Below are 25,622 nucleotides of genomic sequence, written 5' to 3'. Positions count from 1 at the left end.
ACAATATATTTCTCATGTTTGAGCCACCCAGTCTGGGGCACTTTGTTACGGCAGCCCCAGCAAGCTAACACGTGGCCCTCTCACTTTCTCAAAGCTCCCCACGTATCCCCCCGTCATGCTATCCACCACCTCGAGCTGAATCCATAGGGAGTAGGGTCGACTGTCACCAAATGCCGTGACCATGTGCCTGGCTCCCTCCCGAGCCCACAGGATGCCAACAAGGTGAAGGGCAGCCAGGGAGCAGGGGCCTTCCCCAGATGCTCCCAGACCCTTCCACCAGCCCCACTTGGACACTTACCGAGATGATGTGCCCCTTCAGGCCGTGGGCTGAGTCTGCGCACTCGATCACAGCACTCAGCTGCGGGTACCCCACTCCCGTCTTGGTGCGGGTGGTACACACGGAACCTGGATGGAGGAAGAGGGAGACCCCAAAGAGAGATGGTTATGAACGAGCAGAACGGGATACAAAACGAACCTCCATCACCGTCACACAGCCCTGCCCCAATTTTCTGGGGGTGAACTTTCCACAGTGGCGGGAGGGGAGCCATGGGGCTGCCCCACAGTTCAATGGAGGTGGCCACCATCTGGCCTTAGGTCCCTTCAGGGCCTCATCACCGTCATCTGCTATTGTCCAGGACACTCCACCCTACACCTTGTCACTCTCTTCTATGACATCAGCTCCCACTTACTGACCCTCCATCCTTAAACTCCATTCTTTCCCACCTTCCTTCACTTTCCACGCAACCACAAGGGAACTTCAGATGCCTCCCATGACCTTGAGCCTCCCTGACCTTCAACCTTTGTCAAATTACTAACTTCTCTAAGCCTCGGTACCTCGCTTGTAAAATGAAAATAAAAGCACTAACCTCATAGGGCTGTGAGGGAGATTAAATGACAAGAGGGATGAAAATTGCCCAGCCTTGCAATAAGCCCCTGAGAAAAGGGAGCCGCACTCAGGGCATTCCTGCAGCCTCCCTCTGACTCGGCTCTGTCGTCTCCATGCCCCAGCCTCCCGGCCCCCACCCGCTCGTGGCCCATCTCCCACCCAGTCCAGCCAGGACTCTGAGGTCAGCTTCCATTGCAGAACTCACAGCAGCCACCTGGATGCTTTCATCCCCTAGACCTCTGCCCTCCCCAGTCAACTCCAGTCCTGGCTGACTGCCTGCAGGGTATTAGTCCAGGGAGGTCCACTCTGAGTCACGCCAAGAGCACGGGCCTCTCCAGCACAGGGCCCCTTGCTCAAGTCTCCCCCTCCCTCCCAGCAGGTGAGCACCTGCCCCGAGACCACCTGGATCAAGCTCCGGACTGTCTCCCCTGCTCTGCCCGCTCTCTCCTCCTGCCCCTACTCGGCAGGCTCCAGCCATGCTGCCCTTTCAGCTCCTCCCACCTCGGGGATCCTCTGTACAGGGTGTTCTCTCTGTGGAGCGCTCCCCTCTGCACCAACCCCCTGGTCCAGCCAACCCTTTCTCATCTTTCAGGCTTCATCTTAAATGTCACTGCCGCAGGGAAGTTGTTCATCACAGCCCTCATTTCAAAAACAGCATTTAAATCATTATTTGCGTAAGAACCAAGGATCTGTTTTCTCTGCTGGAGGGTAAGCTCCCTGGATATTCAGTGTGGTCAATCCAGTGCTGAGAACAGAGCCCGGAACATAATAAGGGCGCTATAAATAGTCACAGAAAGAATGCGTGAACTCGAGAATGAATGAGTCACCCACGTCCCTGTCTCTACGGCTTCACCACTCACTCACTCAGTCCCTCCTGCAGGTCTGGTGGTGTCGCCTCTGGGGTGCCCTGGGGCCAGTGTAAATGCTGGGCGCGAACTCCTCCCTCCCACCGAACCCTCGGGCGAGGCTCCCCACCACCACCAGTGGCTTCTCAGCTTCCCACAGACCTCTCCCGGGGGGAGGGGGGTGTCTTTAGGGACAGGACTGGAGAACCACGGCTACACCCTGAGGCCTGGCTCCAGCAGGGAAACCAGGACTGGGGAGCCACCTTCTCCAGCATCGGGCTGCAGGGCACAATACGGGCCACTCACTACCCTGGGGCCAATGACCTTCTCTCCTGACCAAGGCACCCCTGTCCCAGGCACACACTGTGCGAGGCACAACTGGAGTTGTATAACCTCTGGTTCTGGCTCAGAATTCGCTTTTCTCCTTTCCCACTCATCTGCCAGACCCTCAGCGGAGGGCAGGGGCCCAGCTGCAGTGGCCTGGAGCTCTGTACAGGCGAGGGCCAAGGCGTGGGAGTGGTCTTAAGCCCCAGGTTGAAAGGAGAAGCTGGGTACCAGCCCAGAGCAGGGGGTGGGGCGAGGGGTGCATTTTTAATGCTTTTTCCCAAGTGCCAGGAGTTGTTCCATAATGAACCTTTTTTAATCCTGTCATCTAGACAGTACCCAGTGTTTTCATGCTGAAGAATTCGTGAAACGTAAGCATCCCCTCCAATAAATTTACTGAAGCGGCTCCAATACATCAGGCTCAAAGAAAGCCTCTTACTCCCTTCAGTCACGCCTGTTCTAAACAGACAGCCTGGGAGGCACACAGCGACAGTGGAAGGACAATAAATCTTCCGGGCAAAGAGACTGCATATATAGAGGACGTTTGGGAAGGAAACGAGGGCGGCTGAATGCTCAAGATTACATCAAGAACGGCTCTGAGCGCCGAGAAGACCACTTCCACATCTCACATCCTGTACACCCACCCAGCACGATGGCAGCTAGGAGACAATTAAATAGGTGACCGGTGTGTGCTCTGCTTTGGGGGAAAAGAGCCTTCCCGGCCTGTTATCAGCCTAGTCGACCCTATTACAAGCCTAATCTATTACAGCCCATTCTAGGCGGGCAGAGCGCCCTGTAAGCAGGAACTGGGCTTTATCCTCTCTGACTTTTCAATAATGACAGACACCCAGTAAAGACCAAAGTGAAAGCTCGGGGCCTTTCACAAGCGTACAGGGCTCCCCCTCCCCAAGAGTCTCTTCATGTCCACCCTAGTTCCTCAAGGCTGACAATGGTGCCAGGTCACAACACAACGATGTCTTCTGCATCCTGGCAGTGCTTTCCCAAAGACTCTTCTCATACTGGTTTATTATTTGCTTCCTTTTTTGGTAGTGTCTTCCGGGGAGACGATACCTATAAAAAATCTTTGCTACTTTTTATTCCCGGATGAAAATGTGTATCTCAGGACTTCGCTGGCAGTCCAGTGGTTAGGGCTCCACACTCCCACTCCACGGGGCATGGCTTCACTCCCTGGTCAGGGAGCTAAGAGCCTGCATCCCGCACAGCACGGCCAAAAATGAATACATAAAATATGGGTTTCTTTAAAAAAAAAAAATGTGTATCTCATTCTTTCCTTCTCTTCAGTTTTAGTGTTTGGTTACTAATGGATGTGCAAGGAGGAATTTTACAATGTGACAATGAAAACATTAAAAATATGGAAGCTCATGCTCCTGTCTGGCCAAAGGGCAAGGCCAGCGTCAAGCGGCCCCAAGAGAAAATGGAAGCGCCCAGTATAGGATAGAAAGGTTCCTCCTCGTTCCTCAGTTCAAAATGCCAATGGCAATCCTGGGAGAGAAGGCCCAGGAGGGTGCTGCAAAATCTGAGACGGAGATGTACCAGGGGAGGAGCCAGAGATGAGAACCGCCTAAGCCACAGGTCAAGTTCGAACGTGACCTCACAGCTGCATGCCTATTTGCAACGTTTGGGGTCCCTCGAACATTCACATAGACTTGCCCCCATGGATTCTCCACCCTTCACCTTCCTCTTCAAGGTGAATGGGATCATTCGTGAGACCTCATTCTTTTCTTCCCCGTTAATGTTCTGAAACCAAGAGCTCATTCAAACCACATTCAAGTTCATTCAGAACCTCCCCAGAGGCATCAGAAAGCAGCTCAATGAGACTTCTATTCAGGAGCCTCTTCTGATCAGAAGCTCAGTGATAACTTCCAAAAGAAATGTGCTTTAAACTTGAGGATGGATCATTCATGGGGTACCTTCTGGGCATCTCCGGTCCCTCCAAGCCCCAGATCCCAATTCTCGCCCCCCTCCGCCCACAGCCCCTGCTGTGCTCCCAGCAAGTCTTACCTGGTCCAACGCCCACTTTGATTATATCTGCTCCTGAAAGAATAAGCTCTTCCACCATCTCTCCCGTCACCACGTTCCCTGCCTGGGACAGAAAGAACACAGCTCGAGATCATGAACTACTCCTGGTGGAACAAAGATAAGTGACGGAGGAACCCCACATAAGGAGGGGCATGTTCTGAAGCCACCAGGCAGCCGGGGGACAAAAGAGAAAATGGGAGAAAACAATGGACCAATCCCTGAATAGACTTTCAGTCTGAAATTGGTGGGCTAGAGTTTTCTCCAGGTTTCCTTTCTTCTCTTTTAACAAGAACACAGAATTGGACACCCGGGGCTACCTCTGGGTGAGCTGATAGCATGAGGAACTACAGAATTACATGACTTTAGAACTCCAAGAGACCTTAGACTATCTAGGTCAGGGCTTGTTGAACCTATCAGTGATGGACAAAACAAAATCTTCCAGAGAACCTAAATACATAAAATAAGCAATGAAACACTGTCTCTGCTGATTAAAATCTTTATTGTTCACAGTCTGTAAACCCCCTGAGGAACTTCTATGGAACCCAGGATTAGAGAACTACTGGTCACCTCACAGTTGGGAAAATACCTGGGTATCCCACTCTAGGGTTAGTGGTTCCCACCGAGATATGAAAGGGCAGACAAACCCAACAGCGCTGGAACGTACATCATTTGCAGAACAACATGAAGCTGTGGTCCTAATAAACACACAAGCCAGGAAGTGGCAGAATCTAAAAACCAGAAGGATGCATCTGGTTTGAAAATAGTGTATGTTCTTTCACCGCAGGAGTCTGGGAACACAAAAATAGCCCTTTTTATTACAACTCACTGCCCTGTGGATCCTTCAGCTGGTACATAGGATATTGGCAAGATGCCTGTTCAAATTTTCACAACTATGCAAAGTCTTATTTTGGGAAATGCATCCCTAACTTGTGCGACTGATTCTTTGGCATTGAAGCCCCAAGTGTCTTTTCGCTGAATTGATTCCCAGAGGGAATTTCTTTCTCCACCTAGACAAAGTGACTTTTAACTTTGTATAAAAGGATCTTGGAAAAGGGCAACGAGGAAGGCTCAAAGCTACTTTAATTCCAACAGCATCTGATAATGGAAAATGACAGACAGCCCAGAAAAAGGACTGGAACATAGGAGAATATAGTACATGATAAAGATGGCCTTACATGTCATTGAGGAAAGAACAGTATTTCAATAGACAGAGGTGGGGAAAGGGATCTTTGGGAAAAAGATACAGATTATTACTCATACTTTTCACCAAAATAAGCTTCAAATGGATTAATGAGTTAAATTAAAAGTTGTCTCCCAGATTTAGAAGAAAACTTTGAATACTTGTAATAAGCAGAAAACAAAATATATATATATATATATATAGATCCATCTATATGAAAATTAAAAACCTGTGTACATATAAACACACACACTCATACGCATAATCAACAAAACTAATAAGCAACCTGGTGGAGAAAAATATCTGCAATTATGACCAAGAGTCACTAACATTACAAGAGCTCTTCCAAATCTACAAGAAAAATGCTACCACCTCACAGAGTAACTGCCAAAGGACATGAACAAACTAATGAAAGAAATAAAAGTGGCCACAAACATAGGGAAAGTGTTCAACCTCACTAGTAACCAAACTTAAATGAAGACACCAGCGAGGTACCACTTTTCACTTAAATTATCAATGATTATAAAGACTAAACACTGAAGAGAAAACAGACGCTCATTCTCTGCCGGTAGAATGTCTACTCCAGAACAAGTTTTCCCAGAAAACAATTTGTCCATGTAGAGAAATGCAAATGTATATATATCCTTTGATCCAATAACTTCCAGGATTTTCTCTCAAGGCAGTAATCACAAATGAGGTCAAAGATTTAACTACAAAGATGTATTATTTGTAACAGTGCAAACCTGCAAATATAGTCCCCAAAATGGGAATGGTTCGACAATCTATGGCCCATCCATGTGATGTTTTCTTTTTTTTTTTTAATTAATTAATTAATTAATTTATGGCTGTGTTGGGTCTTTGTTTCTGTGCGAGGGCTTTCTCTAGTTGCGGCAAGCGGGGGCCACTCTTCATCGCGGTGCGCGGGCCTCTCACTATCGCGGCCTCTCTTGTTGCGGAGCACAGGCTCCAGAGGCGCAGGCTCAGTAATTGTGGCTCACGGGCCCAGTTGCTCCGCGGCATGTGGGATCTTCCCAAGACCAGGGCTTGAACCCGTGTCCCCTGCATTGGCAGGCAGATTCTCAACCACTGCGCCACCAGGGCAGCCCCATGTGATGCTTTCAAGATTGGTTTGATGCCATGGGAAAATGCTTAAATGCTTTCAGTGTAATGTTAGGGGAAACAGAAAGAAATAGTAAGATCTCAATTTTGTTAGACAAACATAGTATAGATGAAAACATACACCAAAATGCTGACAAATTACGTCTAGATGAAGGAATATTCTGACTGTTATTAATCATTCTTCTTTACAATTTCCTGGATTTGACAGTAGAAATTGTATTACTTTTATAATTGTGATTGGTTTTTTTAGGGTGTTTTTCCTTAAGCACAGGACCAGCATGAACTCTGAACCTCAAAAAGAACTTAGTAGGGGACTTCCCTGGTTGCTCAGAGTCCTCCTGCCAACGTAGGGGACACAGGTTCGAACCCTGGCCTGGGAAGATCCCATATGCCGCAGAGCAACTAAGCCCATGCGCCACAACTACTGAGCCTGTGCTCTAGAGCCCGCGAGCCACAACTATCGAAGCCCATGCGCCTACAGCCCGTGCTCCCCAACAAGAGAAGCCACCGCAATGAGAAGCCCGCACACCGCAACTAACAGTAGCCCCCACTCGCCGCAATTAGAGAAAGCCCGAACGCAGCAACGAAGACCTAACGCAGCCAAAAATAAATAAATTTTAAAAGAAAAAAAAAGAACTTAGGAACCCAAGAAGCAAGATGCCCTCATTCTTCCTCCCTGGTTGACTTGCTAAAAATTCAAAATATATTTTAAAAATAAAATTAAAGTTAATTATAAAAATAAGTTAAAATAAAACACTTAAAAGAAGCTACTCTAAGCGCCCTACAAGGTTTCATTTTCATTGTGGATCCCCCCCTCCCAAACCTGATGCCTCCTACAAACCATTTGGTTTTAAAAGGGCCTACTTCACACCAAATAAATTAATTCAAATCAGCTCAGGATGAACATACCAGGTACAACCGTATGAGGTCAAAGTAGGTTTAAAAGCATGGAGGAAGCTGATGCTATTTTAAGAGCCCAGAAGCTCCCCCAGGTGTCCTCGTGTCCCCTGAACCGCCTGCGGGATCCTGAACCAGTGGTCAGACGCAGTCACGGCAGAGGGCTGAGCGTGGAAAAACCCAGAGTGATTACAAAAGCCTTCCAGCCTGAGGCCCACACAACAAGAATGCAGATGACCAGGAGGGGATGGAGAGTGTTCACTTGCAGGAACAAAATCTGTCTGTTCAAGTTTGAAACCAAGAAGGGCAAAAATAAGGGCAGAAAGGAAAAGACAAATTCAGAAATGAGAGTGCCCAAGGGAGCGCCGTTGGGCTCCGGGGAAAGCCCAGCCCATGGCCCAGGCAGCCTGCGGGCTCCGGGTGGGGGAAGCTGGCAGGGGGTGATTAGCAAGGAGTCAGCTTATCTTGGCTGAAGCAGCTCCTGTGGGCAGCGGATACCAGAGGCTCAGAACGTGACATCCGGCTCAGTCATGACCGGGCAGCCAGGACAACAGAAGTTACAGACCCTCAGCTGGGCCCCAAAGAAGGCAAGGGGAGATTTCCGCTAGGCAACCCCTCTTCCTGGGGAGGCCAAGCACTGTCCAGGCGCCCCTCTGGCTCGTCCATGTCCAAGACAGGTATGAGGGTCCAGGCAAAAGGCATGAAAAGGGACAAAACAAACCTTTCAAGTACTTCTGTAGCATTTTAAAAAGTCCTCTGGGCAAGAACCAGCCCCAAGTCCTCCAGCTTTCCTTTAGACCCAGACATCTATAGCAAAATAAGTTCAGAAAGCCCTGGGGTTGAATGATGGCCCTCCCACTCGCCATGAAATTTTAAGAAAATAGCTTCAACTTTAAGTCTGCATATATCCTGCTATAAAGGGGGACTGATCAGACCCACCCATCGTTGTCACTGTAAGGTTTATAAAGGAAGTTCAATAACCATCTCCAGAACTTTTTCATCACCCGAAACTGAAATTTCATACCCATGAAACGATAACTTCTCTACCCACTTTCTACCAGCTCCTCTGAGGCCTTTTGCCAAGAAAAATCCTCTCTGCAGAATGATCTAAGGCAGAGGTCAGCAGGCTAGATCTGGCCTGGGGGCCAACACCTGATAGAAGGTGCTGGAACATTAATGCCAGAGCCTTCTCCCATGCCCACGAAGGTGTCCCTTTACCTACCCATGCAACCAGGGACTAGGAGATGCTATCAGGGCAATAACCACCTTGCACGGCACAAGAAACTGAGTTTACCGTATGACTCTCAGAGACAAACATCGGCTGAATCTCTGCGGCCTGTCATAGCTTCTGCCGCAGTTTCAGTTCACACCAGTTCCAGAAAGAGGGTGAAAACAAAATCCAGGTAGCTCGGCCTGAGAGGGCCCTTGTGCTTCAAGGAGGTACGTTCAGCTGCCCATGGCTGACACCTGTGAGGAACACTGAAGGGCGTCCGCCTCTCGGGAAGAGGCACAGAGCAGGCAGGGCCTCCACAGGGCTCAGAACCTTGTCTGACCACGACAGCTGGAGAAAGAACCCAGGCAGGTGCCTGAGCCGCTGGCCACACATGGAAATGCCAAGGACGTGCCAGTGGCTAGCTGGGGATCGGCCAATGGTGGCTGAGTTGACATTCCCCAGGGGAGCAGAGCTAGTCTCATCTGAACAGATTAGGTGTCACGGGCCTATGTCCTCGGGACCAGATCAGAAAGAGCCGCCAGGGACTTCCCTGGCGGTCCAGTGTTTAAGATTTCGCCTTCCAATGCAGGGGGTGTGGGTTCGATCCCTGGTCAGGAAACTAAGATCCCACATGCCTTGAGGCCAAAAAACCAAAACATAAAAACAGAAGCAATATTGTAACAAATTCAATAAGGACTTTAAAAATGGTCCACATCAAAAGAATCTTTAAAAAAAAAAAAAAAAGAGCAAGCCACCAGCACAAAGGCACTTCCCAGACCCAAGGTAGGGACCTCTGCATAACAATGAGCCTGAGCTGGCAGGTGGCCTGGCTGCAGCATAGTATAAAGGAGAGATGCCAGGCCCTGGCGACAGGCGCTGGACCCCAGGCCCACCTCGCACTGGCTGCGTGACCCTCAAAACTCTCTCGACCCAAGATGAAGTTTCCCATCAATTTAAAGTACAATAGGTGCCTTTATCTTACACAGGACAAGTTATTATTAAAAGAGAAGAGCCTGGTCCACGCTAGTGCCTTTTTTCCACAGTACCTGGAATACACCCAAGAACACATCATTCCCTTTCCTCTCTGAAAGCCACCAGGCAAAGGCCCAGAGGACTTTTCACACTCTTCTCACACCCAGCATCTTCACAGGACCCTTTTCTGCCAATGACATTTTCTAAAAATCCCCGCTTCCCCCCTCTCGACCTGTGGCAGTGCTTGCCTTAGGTGAAAGACAAGAAAAAAGGCTCCACGTAAATCCAGGATGTGCTGGGCACCAGAAGCAACAAGCCGTCGCCCCTGATGCAGACACCCAGGAATCGCCAGCCTCTACCAACAACACTTCTGAGCTGCGCTTCCGTTCACTGCAGTGTAACCATCACAATAGCACTCAGCACCCGTGTTATATACCTTTCAGTTTCCAAACACTAGACAAATGCATCCTCCCAATGCCTCCCAGAGCCATGAGAGAAGTCACCTTTCTAAAAACCAAGGACATAGGAGTACCAGAGGTTTCCAAGTGAATCACAGATCTCAGGGGTCAGTGCAGGCAAAGCACAGCTGAGGAAGAAACACCTACCTCGCCAACCAACGAGGGAAACCAACACGAACAACGAGAACATATTCCCTGGGCAGCCGGCAGGCGCTGCAGAGGCCCCTGCCATTGGTGGCTGCCCGGGGGTCCTTGGGAACTCTGCGTCAATCTCCCCCTCCCTGCCTCACTCCCCACACCCCAGCAACCCCCAGGCCCTGCACTGGCCACCATGCCCTTTCCCTGCCCCGCCAGTCCACACCCTTCCTGCACCGCCCGTCTCCCTGGGGCCTAGTGGAAGGAGGGAGCTTCATCACTAAAGTTAACAAGGACAGAGCATGTTAACAGGTCTCCAGAGCCTGGACTTTGAATTCTGACCAACCTGACCTCAAATCCCAGCTCTGCCGCTCAACGTGGGTATGACCTTGTGCAAATCCCACAGCCAAAGAATCAGGAATTAGGACTCCTCATCTGTGGTAAACTTGGGACAACGGTTCCTACTCTTTACAGAGATGTTGTAAAGAAGAACAAAGGTGAGCCTCCTGAAACACGGGTATTCAGCAAACGGTGTTCCTGTTATCAAAAACACGACAATGCTGGCAGCACCATCATGGGCGGGGGGTGAAATGAATCTTGCTGTTTCCCACCCAGCTCAGACACGGTACAGCTGGTTGACCTTGGGACAATGCTTGACGCTTTCTTCTCACATGACTGGAAAGCATAAAAATACTTAAAAATTTTTGGAAATCCTTAACAGATGATTCAACTCCATCAGCAGAAATACTAATTCCTGTCTCCCAACTTCCTTAAAATGATTAAATGTGAGGAGAAATTAAATTTGTAAAAGGAAGACACGGAGAACAGACTTGTGGTTGCCCAGGGGGAGGGGAAGGGGGAGTTGGGGAGGGATGGACTGGGAGTTTGGGATTAGCAGATGCAAACTTTATACACAGAATGGATTAACAACAAGATCCTACTGTATGGCACGGGGAACTATACCCAATATCCTGTGGTAAACCATAATGGAAAATATGAAAAAGAATATATGTATATATAACTGAATCCCTTTGCTGTAGAGCAGAAATTAATACTTTGTAAATCAACTATACTTCAATAAAACAAATTTAAAAAAAGAAAAGAAAGAGAAAACTGGGTTCAAAAAAATTTGTAGAAGGAGAGTTAGGTAAATTATCTAGGGGTCAATCAATAATTGCTATGTTAATTAAGACTAGTAAAGACACACAATTACAATATAGATTTTCCAAAAGCCCAAATTTAACCCTGAAGCTTCTAGTTCATTTTTCTGTAAATCTATGTTTCCCAGCAATAAGAGATATACACATTCCAACTAGCGAAGGTGTTAAAAATTAGGAAAATACCCCCCAAAAGGCAGGAAAAGTCAAACATAAAGATGTTAGATAAAACAAGACACCAACTGATTTGCAAATAATTGTTGACTATTCTGAAGTGTTCACATTGTGGATTTCAACTCTTACAGCAGAGTTTTCTACTGGCGAGGAGACTGGGGCAGAGATGACATAAATATGTTCAACAGAAAGCCAGTTATGTTTTCATTTTTAAAAATATACCCTTTGTTAAGCAGTGACACAGACCTTGGTTTAACGGTCTCACATGGTAAGAAACACTGGATATTTAGCAGAGACGAAGACCTTATGGCATTGATCTGGATTTTATATGTATATTTTTAGAGCAGAGCCAGTTTTCAGATCTTCATAGCTGCTGCCTCTCCTTTTCCTGCTGATTCTCAACTAGTCTGCTAAGAAGAAGGCAGCAAAAGCTACGAAGAGAACACAGCTCCCCGGGCACCCCACACACGTCTTCTCTGCTTCCCCATCCAGAGGAGGTCGTCCCACCATACCTACCATAATGGTGTGTTCTGGAAATCTGGCCCGGACGAGCTTCACGAATTCCACAAAATGCTCCGAGTATCCATTGGCCACATCCAGGCAAATAAACTTGACCTGCGGCACGGCTTCCAGGATGCTGCTCATCTTTTCCAGATCATTCTTCCCACTGCCCGAACTCACGGCTACATGCTGTACCAAACAAACCAAGAGGCGTAAGACACGAACAGTAACCCTGCCTCCATCCATGCACCTGTTCTGGGCACAGCACCGTGATCCTCCGAGGTTCACCCTGATCAGACAGACACACAGTGGACCGGCTCAAGAAACATGCAGCAGCAGAGGTAAAGGAGATTCACTTCTTCAGTTACCTGAACTGACTCCGCCGTCTGTCCCACCATTTAACTGCACATATCCTGAGCCCTGGACCTCAGCCACACAATCTCGTGCCTGGCTCTTGTTTCACTTCCTCAAGCTCTCCACGTGGAACTCGGAACCGTGGAGCTGCTGGTGCAAATTCTCCTCCAGGAGGAGAGGAGAGGTAGAGAGAGCCAGGGTGGCTGGTCTGGCTCAGGTTCCTCGTGCCAAAGCCGTGGCCATCACCCTGAGCATCTCGCTTAGGCGGCAGGAAGGAGGGAAAGATGTCTAAAACCCCTCTGATAAAACCCCTTCCTGTTTTCCTTTTCACGCCCGATGCAACATTATCACAACATGCAAATCATAACCTGCACGGGTTGCTGCCAGTCTTAGCGTCTCCATTCTAGAGGCAAAATGTCCCAAAGTGCGAGAATGAATGAGCCCCGAAAGGATCCTCCCCATCTGCACTGGGACGTGCTTACACCTGAAGCCAGCACAGTCTCCTCCGTGACACCCTCTCCCCCAAGCTCCTCAGCACTGGCGCTCTCCAACCCACCCCGCTGCTCCGCTCAAAATCTGCTCTTTGGATTTTAGTAATTTATGCCTCAACAAAACTAACCCATGGGATTGTGGCCAGAGTCGGCATCTCACCTTTCATAAGATATTTATATTTTATTAATTTATATAATGTTTATATTCTAACTCATATCTCTAAACTATAAGCCACAGACGAGGGACATATCTGAAAATCCTTTGTTATTCCCTCCAAATCACAACAGTGTAGCTACAACTCAGATACTGAATGTAAGCGCACTGGTAATGTGATACATATTCACTCCAATTTTCACTCCTCCTGTTTACGGTCTGACCTGTGCCCCAAATCCACACGTTCTTTCCCTCCGAGTTCTGCTACCAATTTTATTTTCTCCTTCATTTCTGTTAAAGTTTAGCAGGTGAAACTCAAGATTGGTTAGTTTCCCTCTGTGCCACTGAGTTTGTACCATGTTCCCTTTTTAATGAGCTCTAATTTGGTGGGAGTGGAGCAGTAAGTGAAATGAGGACACTTGGTAATGAAAAAGCCAAGGTTCTGATGAATCATGCACTGCTGGAAACTCATGCTCCCCAAACTTCATCCAGAGAAGAGGGGAAGAAGGTGAAACAGAGATAATCCATTAGAATAAAATATGGCAAAAAGGAAGGACCCACTAGTGAGCCAGAACTATTTTATCTCTGAAACCACCTTCTCAATCAAAATCCACACATAGTCAAGGCACAGAAAAGAAAAAAAAGGAGCCAGTGTAACTTCAAAAGTAGTACAATATGAAGTCATTCTCCAATCACAGATGATCTCACCATGTAGAAAAGCATCTAAATGCAGAGATTCCTCCGTGGCATTGACGTAGAACCACTGACGTGTGCCAGGATCAGAGTCTGGTGTGTTCTACCGGGACTTCTGTTATTTTCAAACTGCTTTTTTTTTTTTTTTCAGTAACAGTGTTACTGAGATATAGTCAAAAACAATTCACCTTTGAAAGTGCACAGTTCAATGGTTTTAGTATTTTTGGAGTTGTGCAACCGTCACCACAATCAATTTTAGAGCATTTCATCACCCCAGAAAGAAATTCCCACACCCTTTAGCCCTCACCCTCAAACCTCTCATCCCACAGCCTTAGGCAACCACTAGTCTACTTTCTGTCTCTGTCTCTACAGGTTTGCTTATTCTGGACATTTCACGTAAACACAATCATGTACACAGCCTTCTGTGTCTGGCTTTTTCACTTGGTAAAATGTTTAAGATTCATCCATGCTGTAGCATGAATCAATATCTCATTCCCTTTCACTGATGAATATTCCATTGTATGGATATACCAGATTTCGTTTATTCATTCATCAGTTGATGAACATTTGGGTTGTTTCCACCTTTTGGCTATCATGAATGATGCTACTGTGAACATTTGTGTACAAGGTTTTGTGTGAACATATAGTTCTGTATCTGTTGGGTCTATACTAGGAACAGAATTGCTAAGTAATATGGGAACTCTTAAGTTGAACCTTCTGCGGAACTGCCAAACTGTCTTCCACAGCAGCTGCACCATTTTACATTCCCACCAGCAATGTAGGAGGACTCCAATTTCTCCACATCCACGCCAACACTTTTTATTATCTGTCTTTTTGATTAAAGCCATCCTGGAGGGCATGCTGTTTATTCCGCTCCATTATATTCAGCTCCAATTATAACAACTTGCTATAATTAGGTATCTTTTCTGGTCAAAAGGCATGTTTAGAACGGACCGGTTCCCCGGAAGGAAACACTGCCAGGTCCTCTGCAAGTTCTCATGATAGAACACTTCACTTCTCAAGGGAAAAAAGATATTCCTTGCAGGTAAATCCTAATGTTTTTAAAAAAAGAATACAGTACAGGCTTCCTTGGCAAATTCTTGGCAATGATCAACGGCTGGGGGACCACTATTGCCTTCCCCCAGTTTCTCCTTAGGACTCTGTGTGTCTATCTGCTGCCAATTCAAATCCTTTTGACAACCCTAAAGATTTTCTTCCGAGTAGCATGGACATATATACACTACCAAATGTCAAATAGATAGCTAGTGGCCACATAGCACAGGGAGATCAGCTCGGTGCTTTGTGACCACCTAGAGGGGTGGGATAGGGAAGGTGGGAGGGAGACGCAAGAGGGAGGAGATATGGGGATATACGTATACGTATAGCTGAATCACTTTGTTATAAAGCAGAAACTAATACACCATTGTAAAGCAATTATACTCCAATAAAGATGTTAAAAAAATAAAATAAACAAAAATGGAAAAAAAAAAGATTTTCTTCCCCCTGCAACAAATGTAATTTATAACCAGGGTGGAGTCATACCTGCAGACATTCTGGGTGATTAGCGGCAAAGAGCTTCCAGTCATCCAGGGTGTAATGCTTGTGAATTGCTGTAAGCATGGAGTGCTAGGAAATAAAACAGCACCATTAGGACGAGAAGTCAAGGGAGTTCCACTCCCCCTTCCTCCATATGGCGAGGGTGATCCACCAATACAAACGCATCCGGTGTTCCAGGCCTTCAGGCTTAATTTGCTTTGAATATGCTCCTAGGAGGCCCGAACAGATGAAAGTGTAACTAGGGAAATCACCGTGTTTTCCACTCTAATCTGATCAGACAACACAGCATTCAAGATTTAGGAGGCAATGCCAGGAGGCAGGGGGGTGGAATAGGGAGAATTCTCAGAGCCCTGGGCAGCCCACACTTGACTGAGGCCGAGAGCAGCACAGAGCGCTGGTCCCCTGCCCATCAGCAGGGCAGCCTGAGGGCAAAGTTATGCTTAGTCAACCCCAAAGAAGCTCAACTTCTACCTGAAAGCTTTTCTTTGGGTTCACAATCTAAACATCTCCTGCTAAAAGCTAAACCCATCAGGCAGTTGGTATTCTTGAGGGAGGGAAGTACATAAATCATAATCCTAAATCTATGACTATCAACCCGGCAAGTGTTTACTGAACACCTACTTTGTGCAAGCGCTTCGCATACATTATTTCATGTGCTCCTCAGGACTTTGTATAGCAATAGTAGTTTCGTGGGCAGAGGTGGGGCTTAAGAAACTTAAGTTTAAGAAATTTAACAATCGCTTGGCCAAAAAGGGGCGAAGGCCAGAATCAAACTCAAATCTGAATGCGGAACCCAGGCTCCTCCTCCTGTATCAGGGCCTCGCTCCTAACTTCTCTCAGTCCCCGCTCCTCAAATTCTACGACTTTATTAATGCAAGACACTAACTCAGTGGATCTTAGAAATGGAAGATTCGTAGGACCCGCACATGATTAGCTATTTCAGTGCATACTGTCATTCGTGGGGAGTCTTTCCTGTGCAAATGGGAAGAGCACAGCAAGTTCTCCGTTCTTCACGGACTACTAATCTGATATGTGAATTCATCAGGGCTACTTATTGCCCCGATTCCATGCATTTTTACGCAAACACGTAATTCATTAGTAGCAACGGCTGATCACAGCAGAGGGAGGAGAAGACAGGGAGCAAAAAATACAAATTCCTTTTGCAATTAATTTATTAGCCTCTGGCCCAAAGCTCACTGGGGGCTAAGGGCGGACAGACGAGGCAACTGATCCTGGACTCAGACAGACCACCCCCCACTCCATTTTGTGACTTCATAATTTGTTTGAAAATCTCCCTTCTAATCACGGGCTAATAATGAATCCCAGCACCTCCTGAGGTTAGACATGCTGTCCACAGCAAGAAGCTCTTTCAACTAATTGGATTTATCTTTTCACTTGGCAGGCATTAGCTACGGAAATAGATGCACATACTCTGTGCATCAGAAGCAGACATTTCACATCTATGATGAATAAATGCACCGAACCTTGGACACAAATGCAGACACAGATGTGTGAGATGAAGATTTTGCCCACAAATAACTGTTTTTATTTTTCTAAAGCTAGGGCGCTAGCTACTCCCTTTACAGGCAACGAGACAGCAGCTGGTTCAAGGGACCCTGAGCTTGTACTAGTATCTGTCGGTGTAAGTTGGGAGACAAATCCCTTATTCTGGAGTCAGTCTGGGTTTGAAATCTTGGCTCAGTGACTACCTGCCTAAATGCCTTGAGCCAAGTGACCTCTCCTCTCCTTCTCTGCCTCGATTTCCTCATCTGTATAAGGAACCCACCTGTATGAGCTGTGACCGCATCATACACATTACAATCAGTGCTTGGCACCTAAGTTTTCTCCATAATGATGTAATAAATGCTACAGAACAGACGAAGAGGTTGTCTTCATTTTAAAGGTGCCGTCACTCTTCTATTAATACAACACTCATCCAACTGTATAATATGGCACAATGTCCAACTTCTTTTTGTGTCTCTAATTTCCAAAAGGATCACGAGCATTTTCAAGAAAGAAAATGGATGCAGGTCTAGACCATCTCCCTGAAGGCAAAGTCCAGACTCCATCCACCTTCTGATGGAAGAGAGAAAACGAAGTGCCTGTAGCAACACTCAGACTCAGAACCAAATAGTTCGGCCGCAGCGAATGACCTGAAGTGTCTCACTTTTCTCCTCTTCCCTGTGTCTGAGCAAGTCCAGGGTGGGCTACTGACCACCTGTCCAGTGTGCTTCTCAGAGGCAAAAAGCCCGTCGTCCTACCTGTGACATCACCACTGCCATCTCAAACGTCCCCACGGTGTCCATGTTGGCCACAATGATGGGAATCCCCGAGTAGGTCTGCTTCGAGTTCCGAAATGTGAAGCTTCGCTCAAGATCCACCTGTTGCAAAAGGGAAAAGAAGTCCTTGGCTTGTTATGTGATTTGGGTAGACCTTCTAGAGTTTGGAGCAAGTGGAAAGGACACAAAGGAAGTGTAGGTCCCTCGGTCCCTGGATTCTCTTAGGGGTTGGGCCAGGGGTTCCAAAGACAGGTGAGTCCCTGAGGAAAGGGAGGCCTGGGTTGTCATCCAGGTGCAAAAACTGAGCTGGGGTCCTTACAACCCTCAAGCACCAGTACAAGGCACTGCGTGCTCCCCGCTTCAACAGCCCCTCCCACCCCCCTGCCACCTCTGGCCCCAGCCCGGTTCATAATAGCCCGAAGCACCCACATACAAGTCACCTTTACCCCCTTCCTAGCACTGGAGGAACAGCTCCCCTTCTGGGAAAATCCACTCCACTCTTCTCTGCCAACCAAGGCCCTCCCTTTAATTCTCACCTTCCGAGAGAACCAGGCAATCCAAATTCACCCTGCAGTCAGCTGCAACCCGTAACTCCCTTAGCCCTTCAACCTTCTCAGCTATTTTGTAACTATCAGCATCTTTCAAAGAGCCAGGAGGAAGGACACTGCAGCCATGTCTGTGCACATAACCACTCGTTCCTTTGACTTGCGAACAGCTCCAATTCTACCATAACTCCAACCTCAGCGTATTTATGACCAACTCAAGCGACAGGGAATCCAGAACGAGAGCTAGGCCAGGAAGGCGGGCTCAGCAAAAGCAGTGGGTAGGGCCAGGCGCTGGCCAGGAGCTAGCAGGATCGAAATCGCTTCTTCCACCCAGGGCAGATCCCAGGCCTGTGTGCGCACAGATGCAGTGGCTCATCCTTCCCCTGCTCTGCTCTTATCCCAAGCCCCCCACCCCACCCCCCGGCAGGCTCAACTTCCCAGGCTGGTTTCTGGCTGGGTTTGGGCAATGGGGTCACTGGTGGGACATGGGAAGACAGTGGGGGAGGTGGCCCTGGGTGTAGCCAGAGCAGTTCTCCCAGACCCCCTCTGCCTTGGCCTGCATGGCCTTGGTCCCAGCTCAGAGTGATCCCAGGCCTTGGGAACCTCCCCTTTGGGAGTGGGTTGTCTGCTGCCAATCTCTGGGGTCCCTCGGTATTCCATCCGGTGTCTCAGCTGTGTCACAATGCCTTGGATTAAATTTCCTGTTTTAAATATTCAGCAATGTTCGTTTCCTCAGCAGGACCCTGAGGGATACAGCCCCTCCTGGAAAGGGGCACTTTCCCAAGGAGAACTGGCAGGACAAACACAGGTGAAAATCTTAAGCTTCTGCAAGAATTTGGACCTACATTAATCCTGGCTGACTGAGGACAGCAGCGGTAATCATTTCCTACCAGTATTTATCTAGAGGCTTCTTCTATTTTTTCGTTGGAGGTAACTTTCACCTTGCCATCAACATGTCAGAACACCAGGGGGCACCTCAGGTCCTTTTCACACCTCGCGCTCCCCCACCACAGAAGGCTTCCTGGGCTAACAAGGTCATAAACATGGCGGCACTGGCCTTAAACAGCAATCAGCGAGGGGAGATGAGATGCTGTCACTGCCGGAGCACTTGTGGAAGGCAGCTCATCCCTTTCCCCACTTCCTTCATTACCATCCTTGGTTCTACTGCAGTGAAGCAAGTTCGATCTGCATCCTGAAAGGTAACTGAGGGGATCTATTAGTTGCACCCTTCTGGACTGCTAATGGCGTGGACATTTTGGCTTTGCAGGCTTAAAACAATCGGAATTCCTTGGTCTCAAATTACTTATACTCCTTCCAAGAAACGTGAGGAAGGCTGCCACGCTCTGCACCCAGCTGAGCTCACAGTGGGTTTTTCTTGGCGCTGCAAAACAGTTCTCCATGGAAGAGGTCAGCCTTGGCAATGAACTCTTCCCCTCACTTCTACTCTCCTGCATACGGCGGAGCCTATGCGATCCTTAATTCTAGGAACGAGAAATAAAATATCTTCCCCGACCTTATCCACGCAGACGGAAGGACACAGACACACACACACCCCCGAGATGACCAGTTGTTCACGGAGAGAAATATTTTAAATATTCTAGCCACCAGAAACAAAACTTGGCACTTAACCTGCCACAGCTGGTCCACGCACCAAATATAGCACCTCCAAACACTCTCTCTGCTAAGCCTGGTTTGAAAGGGCACAGAAAGTAATAAGCCACCCCTCTCCGGCCTCAATAATGCATGTTTCTGCTGTTCTTTAAACATACCTTCGTCATAGTCCTGCAGCCCAACATTTGGGGGCCCCAAAATACAAATAGAGGCCCACCTGCCACGTTTCTAAACATCTCAACGTTATGAGCAACGTGTAAGAAGCTGCTACACAAATTTTGTTCTATCCTCCTACCTTTACAACACAATTTCATTAATGACCTGGAAAGCACCAGAACATGGTGCCACGGGAGCCAGCCCTGGCCCCTGTCTCTTCCCACGCACATCCTTCTGGGCCCACATGGACACCCCAGTCTGCACACTAAGCTCCATGGACACACGTCCATTCCCGCAAACAGCGGTCACCTGGCCACTCTGAGGTTAGAGGCGAGCATATCGGCCGCAAGGCTGGCCCTTGGGAAACACACCTGGGGAAGAGGCCCCCCGTGCAGGCCTTGGAATCAGCTCGAAATCATGTGGGCAGGAAATCCAGGATCCTGAGTATCTGGAGCATGGCCTAGAGGGAAAGGCCCAGCCCTCAGCCCTGCCCAGTGAGGAGGGGACGGGGGAGCAGAAGTGGAGCCCGGGGCAGGGGCCTCTTTTCCCTAAATCTATGGCTGGTGTGATTAAAGCAATTCTCTTATTAGATTATTCATTATCTGTCTCACCTGTAGACTGTAAGTCGAAGCGTAGGGGCAATGCCTTTCATCTCTGTGGTCCCAGTGGCTCAAAAAGGGTGGAATAAATTAATGTCTGGCTGAGGGCTAAGGATGAGATTGTCTTGGCCCCCAGCCTTTCAGGGCAATGCGTGGTAGGCCCCAACCCGGCCCTCTGAACATGCTCGGTCCCCTGGAAGTTTCACCGTCAGGTGTCAGGATTCAGAGATGCGCACGCAGCCACACACAGTACCAGAGAGCCACGGGGTTCCACAAATGCAAAGGCTCCGGTGGCCAGTCTGTGTGCACACCAGAATCACGGTGGGGTGACTCCCCAAATACACATGCTCAGGCCACCCCAAACTTAATAAATCAGAACCTTTGTGTTGGAGACCACGTGCATTTTGGAGTGTCTCCCCAGGTGATTCTGATGCATTCAGAGCAAGCCTCATCACACCCTCCAACGTCACAGGGCAAAATTTACAGAAGCTGGTACGGTTTGAACCGTCTCCCCAGAAAGGTACTGAAATACCAACCATCAGTACCTGGGCACGTGACCTTACTTGGAGATAGGGTCTTTGTGGATAATCAAGGTAAGACGAGGTCGTTAGGGTGGGCCCCATTCCAGTATGAACTGGTGTGCTTACAAAAAGGGGAAATTTGGACAGAGACACACAGAAAGGGAGAATGCTGATTCAAGAGGAAGACAGACATCAGAATGATGCGTCTACAAGCCAAGGAACACCAAGGTTATGTGTAAACACCCCGAAGGCAGGAGAGAGGCTTGGAAGATTCTTCTCCCTCACAGCCCTCAGAAGGAACTGCGAGACAGTACATTTCTGTTGTGTAAGTCACTCAGTCTGCAGTACTTTGTTACGGCAGCCCCAGGAATCTGATACAGAGCCCCGGTAATAAAATAACTAGCTCAGAGCTTGGAAGAACCCGGGCCTTCTTTCTCCCAGCCGATAGTCTCTCTACTCTGCCATGCTCTCATTCCCCTCGGGCCAGCCTGCTGTCCACTGAAGCTGGACCAGAACTCACCAGAACCGGTCCACTTGTCACTGGACTACTGGTGAAAAAACGACTAAGGAGTCTTAAGGAGACTGATAGCTCGTCAGGTCATGTCTTTTCTGTCCCAGGACAAGTAAGTGGCCAATTTTCCAGTGCAAATTCCTCCACTGTCTGACTTCCAAAGTTATGGTTGTGTTAAGTTTGCGGTTTTTTAAAAAAAATCTTCCTAGCTTAAGGACTAGGGTGGGACACTGGAATAAGAAATGGGTCCCAAGGAAGAAAATGCTCAGGGAGTCAAGGGACGATGTCACCTCCCCAGTGTGTCAAAGAAAGACAAAGCTCTTGCCCAATGGACAACCAGGTCACTTCCTCTGAAAAGATTACCCAAATGCTCCCACACAGCCCTGTGGCCCTTTATTCTTGTGGCCCAAAGCCTTGTGAAGACATGAGCATGGGCAATGGATGGGCAGTGAGGATGACTGCCGATCTGTTACAACCACAGGAAGGCAACCTGGGCCATCTCCACCTGCAGCCTTTGCCTCTGGGAGTTGACCTCAAATTCATTTTATGTGACACTTGTGGAAATCCCCTTGCAGAAGCACGAAACCTCCGAGTGAAGGGCACTCTGCCTTTCTCTCCATTTCCTGCTCACAGCAGCAGGCCCAGCTCTTAGCAAAACTGCTGCAGTGATAAATCTTGTCAGTTGTCATAACTCTCCCTTCCCAGCCAGACTCTGCTTCCACAGGGTATGCTTTACTCTCCTGGCTCCAGTGTTTTCTCTCCTGGTACCACTCAGATCTGCTCTCTGGTTAGGCTCAAAGTCCGGTCATTTACCATTTAGTTTCAAATTTACACTCAGGTATCCTTCTGCCTGGAGGCATACATTTAGGATTCTATCTGGTCGTACAATGCAAAGTTTTCATCTGCTTACAAGAAATTTCAGGCATCCACAAGCAAACTGAGAAAACCTTGAGAGGGGATTAGAGGTCCACCTAGATCCCTGGACAGCACTGAAGCAGGCAGCCAGGTGATACCGGGTGGCCAGCAGGCAGCTAAACCATGACGGGAACCAAATGGAAAGGCAACGCCAGTGAACTCAGGTTTCCAGGCAGGGACCTGGCAAACGTGGAAATATGAAAACACTTCTCAAGGACACAGAGACCTCACTGCTATGTGTACACGTAGACTGCAAGGTGTCATGGGAAGCTGGGACATTAACACTTTCAATCAGCCCAAATCATGAAACCAAATGATGCACGACAACGTCACACGATTCCCTGGGAAACAGTAATTCGTTTTATTACATAATCCTGAGTTTCACCTTCACAAGAGGTTTCCTGCTTCAGAAAATACACATAATATATCCTTGTTTTGAACATATAACTTTTCTTAAAGTAAGTTTCTCTCTACTAAGTGAATTGTGAATATTCAGACGATTGAGGCCAACAAATTACTAGTCTGCCCAGAATCCCCACATCTCATCTTGGCCTGGACTCAGGTACCAGCTACTGCTTAGACTTCAGGAGACCAAGGCCTGCGATCGCAGCTGTTTATTGTTCTTCTAAGTGTCTGCCCCCGCTCTTTAGCACCCGGGAGGACACAATAGGGGACAAGAACTGAGTTGAGCAATCCTGGGGGATAAGGGTTAATCATTCCTCGCCTCTTCCAGTCCCGGCTCCAGCTGCTGATCCTCCCGCTCGAGAAGGTGAGTTGGGAGGGCCTGGTCATTGGCTAAAGCAGCAGCAGGCTTCCTTAATTCAAACAAGCCCTCAGCTGGCGGCACCAGGCACTGCAGTTAGGAGTCAGGCGGGGGCACCGGCAGGCAGCCCGGGGCCTCGCAAGGGGATTTATTTATGGTCCGGGGAGCGGGACGGATGGAGCAGTAGGCTGGCTCGGTCTCCTGCTGTTTACTTCTCCAGCCCCCGCTTCCAGACCCAGCAGTCTCCTCCCCTTCGGCTCCAGCTCTCGGCCCGCCACGCAAAGCCACGGTCACCGGGATACACGACTCCGGGGGACTCTTGCCTTTGTGTGCAACTAGTTTATCCTTCACAGCTTGACCTTCCTCCTGCCCCCCTCCCTGGCTATGTCCAGTCTGGTCTCCACCGGTTCCTCAAGTTTCGCTCTCATTAAGGCAGGACCAGCAATAACGCCTCCACCCCTACTCCCGCACCTCAGTGCTCCCAGCTTCCCAAACGCTGGGCTGGACTGAAGCGGTCCGGTAAGTGGGTACCATCAGGCACAGGTCTGCAGCCCCACTCCCAGAAATCCACTGAAACGCAGAAAGTAAACCCTGAACTTTTGCCCCGGCGTTTCCCCGTTTTGCAGACGTTTTAAAAAAATTCCATTGCTGGACCTGTTACTAAAGCAGCCAGAGTTCCCCGCACTGAGAGACACTGCCCCGAAATCTCCTCTCCCTTTATACTTCGTCTCTGCTCTGTGTACCACCCCCCCGCCATCCTCTCTAAGTCACTTGGCCCCTTGGTCTTCGCTCCTCTGGGGTCTAGTTCTATTGCGTGCCTCCCCTCGTCCACCCGACCGGACGGATTTAGAATTTTAGGCCGTTGTCGGACCCCTTAAAGACACCTCCAGTCACGGCAGGGAACCAGCTGCCCTTCCCCCTTCTACAGTGGTGAGGAGGGCAAAGGGGGTCAGCGTCCCACAGAAAAGCTGGCAAGGCTGGCACATCCCAGCGCCTTGCACCCACCTCCCCCGCGCCACCCGGGCAAAAGATCCCACCTCGGCTCGGCTCTTGAGGCTGCTTCGCTTGGGTCGGAGCAGGACATCCTTGAAATCCAGCTTGAGGTCGGCATCTATGCGGGGCATGGCGCCGGCGGCGCGCTCGGGCCGGCGCGGCGGGAGCCCGCAGCTCCTCCCTGCGGCACGGGCTGGGGGGCGGGAGCAGCCGGGGCTTGCGGGGGAGTGGGGAAAGGGGGCGGGGCGGCAGGAACGCGTGGCTTGCTGTGCTGCGGCGGGTGCTCGGCCGGGCGCGCACGCCGCGCCCTTAAGGCCTGCGGACACCTGCAGCCGCGATCGGCCCGCCCCGCGCCCTGGGGGCTCCGCCCCGGCCCCGCTCCCCCGCCCCGCCGCCTGCCCCACCCCCCGCGGCCGGGGCCCAGGGGACGGGGGAGGGGGAGGACCGACGAGTTGGGGACAGACCAGACGCATGCTAAGAAACCCGCTTGTGTGACATTTTTAACCACCTCCCGCCCCTGTTGACGGCCTTGCGCATCGCGATGACCGAAGTGGCGGGGATTGGGGAGGAGAGGGAATGCACACCGTCTTGACTGTCACCGACGTCCCCTATAGGGAGACTGGGCATATGACCGCCTTACCCGAGGAAACGTCCTCCCCTTGAAAGGCTTCCCTTCTCCTTTCTCTAATTTCAAGCCCCGTGCGCCCATCGGGTGCTGAGTCACACCTCTCACGTGCCAAAAACTAAGAAATCCCTGGGAAGTTGGATCGAATTAGGAAAAGAGACTGGGCAGGTGAATGTATTTAGCAGCAGTGGGCTTGTTGAGGCAATTTTTGAATTCCCTTTGGATTTCAGGGGTTGGTTGCTTTGCATAAAAGTGTGATGGCTGTAGTCAGCGCAGATTCTGGGATTCGAGGGACCTGAGTCCCTCTGAGAGTTATGGGTGATGTCAGTTTACTTTTTTTTTTTTGCAGTACGCGGGCCTCTCACCCTTGTGGCCTCTCCGATTGCGGAGCACAGGCTCCGGACGCACAGGCTCAGCGGCCATGGCTCACGGGCCCAGCTGCTCCGCAGCATGTGGGATCTTCCCGGACCGGGACACAAACCCGTGTCCCCTGCATCGGCAGGCGGACTCTCAACCACTGCGCCACCAGGGAAGCCCGTCAGTTTACTTTTAACTCACTTGTTGACCACACGGAGCCGTCATTATGCATTAGGAACATGCTTCAGTGCTTGGCCTGCACCTGTTCGTTCACTCCACAACAACCCAAATGAAGGAGCTGGTTTGCAGATAAGGCAAATTAGGACCGTATAAAGGAAATAATTTGGCCAAGGTCTCAGTAAAGTTAAATATAAATCCCTCAGTCCTTAAAACTTACTACAACGTTAACTAAAGCTGCTTTTGTCCTGGGACCTCTCTGCCTGGGTTCAAAACCCGACCCCACCACTTTATAGCTGGATGACCTTGGGAGAGTCAATTTCTCTAAACCTCAGTTTTCTCATAAGTCAAAAGGTGAAGAAAAACGTTTAATGCTAACCTCTCCCAGGTTTTTGGAGAATTAAATTGTGTGTGTCTCCC

At 49.1% G+C, this 25,622-nt stretch overlaps 1 protein-coding gene across 1 annotated transcript in view; it reads right to left on the bottom strand.

Moving 5' to 3' along the window:
* GMPR (guanosine monophosphate reductase) overlaps window positions 1-24,342 on the bottom strand; it is a 40,396-nt gene extending 16,054 nt beyond the window's left edge. Inside the window, exons 1-6 of the mRNA XM_060023603.2 lie at window positions 24,088-24,342; window positions 17,412-17,531; window positions 15,136-15,219; window positions 11,917-12,090; window positions 4,078-4,159; window positions 299-405 (exon numbers count right to left, since the gene is read on the bottom strand). Coding sequence (XP_059879586.1) covers window positions 299-405; window positions 4,078-4,159; window positions 11,917-12,090; window positions 15,136-15,219; window positions 17,412-17,531; window positions 24,088-24,174 — 654 coding nt within the window. The 5' untranslated portion in view covers window positions 24,175-24,342. The remainder of the gene's footprint in view (window positions 1-298; window positions 406-4,077; window positions 4,160-11,916; window positions 12,091-15,135; window positions 15,220-17,411; window positions 17,532-24,087) is intronic.
* Between the last annotated feature and the right edge of the window lie 1,280 nt (window positions 24,343-25,622).

The sequence above is a fragment of the Delphinus delphis genome, chromosome 10, assembly GCF_949987515.2.
Source record: "Delphinus delphis chromosome 10, mDelDel1.2, whole genome shotgun sequence".
Taxonomy (NCBI): Eukaryota; Metazoa; Chordata; class Mammalia; order Artiodactyla; family Delphinidae; genus Delphinus; species Delphinus delphis.
Note: the sequence above shows the minus strand (reverse complement) of the source record. Positions and strands in the feature narration are given on the sequence as shown.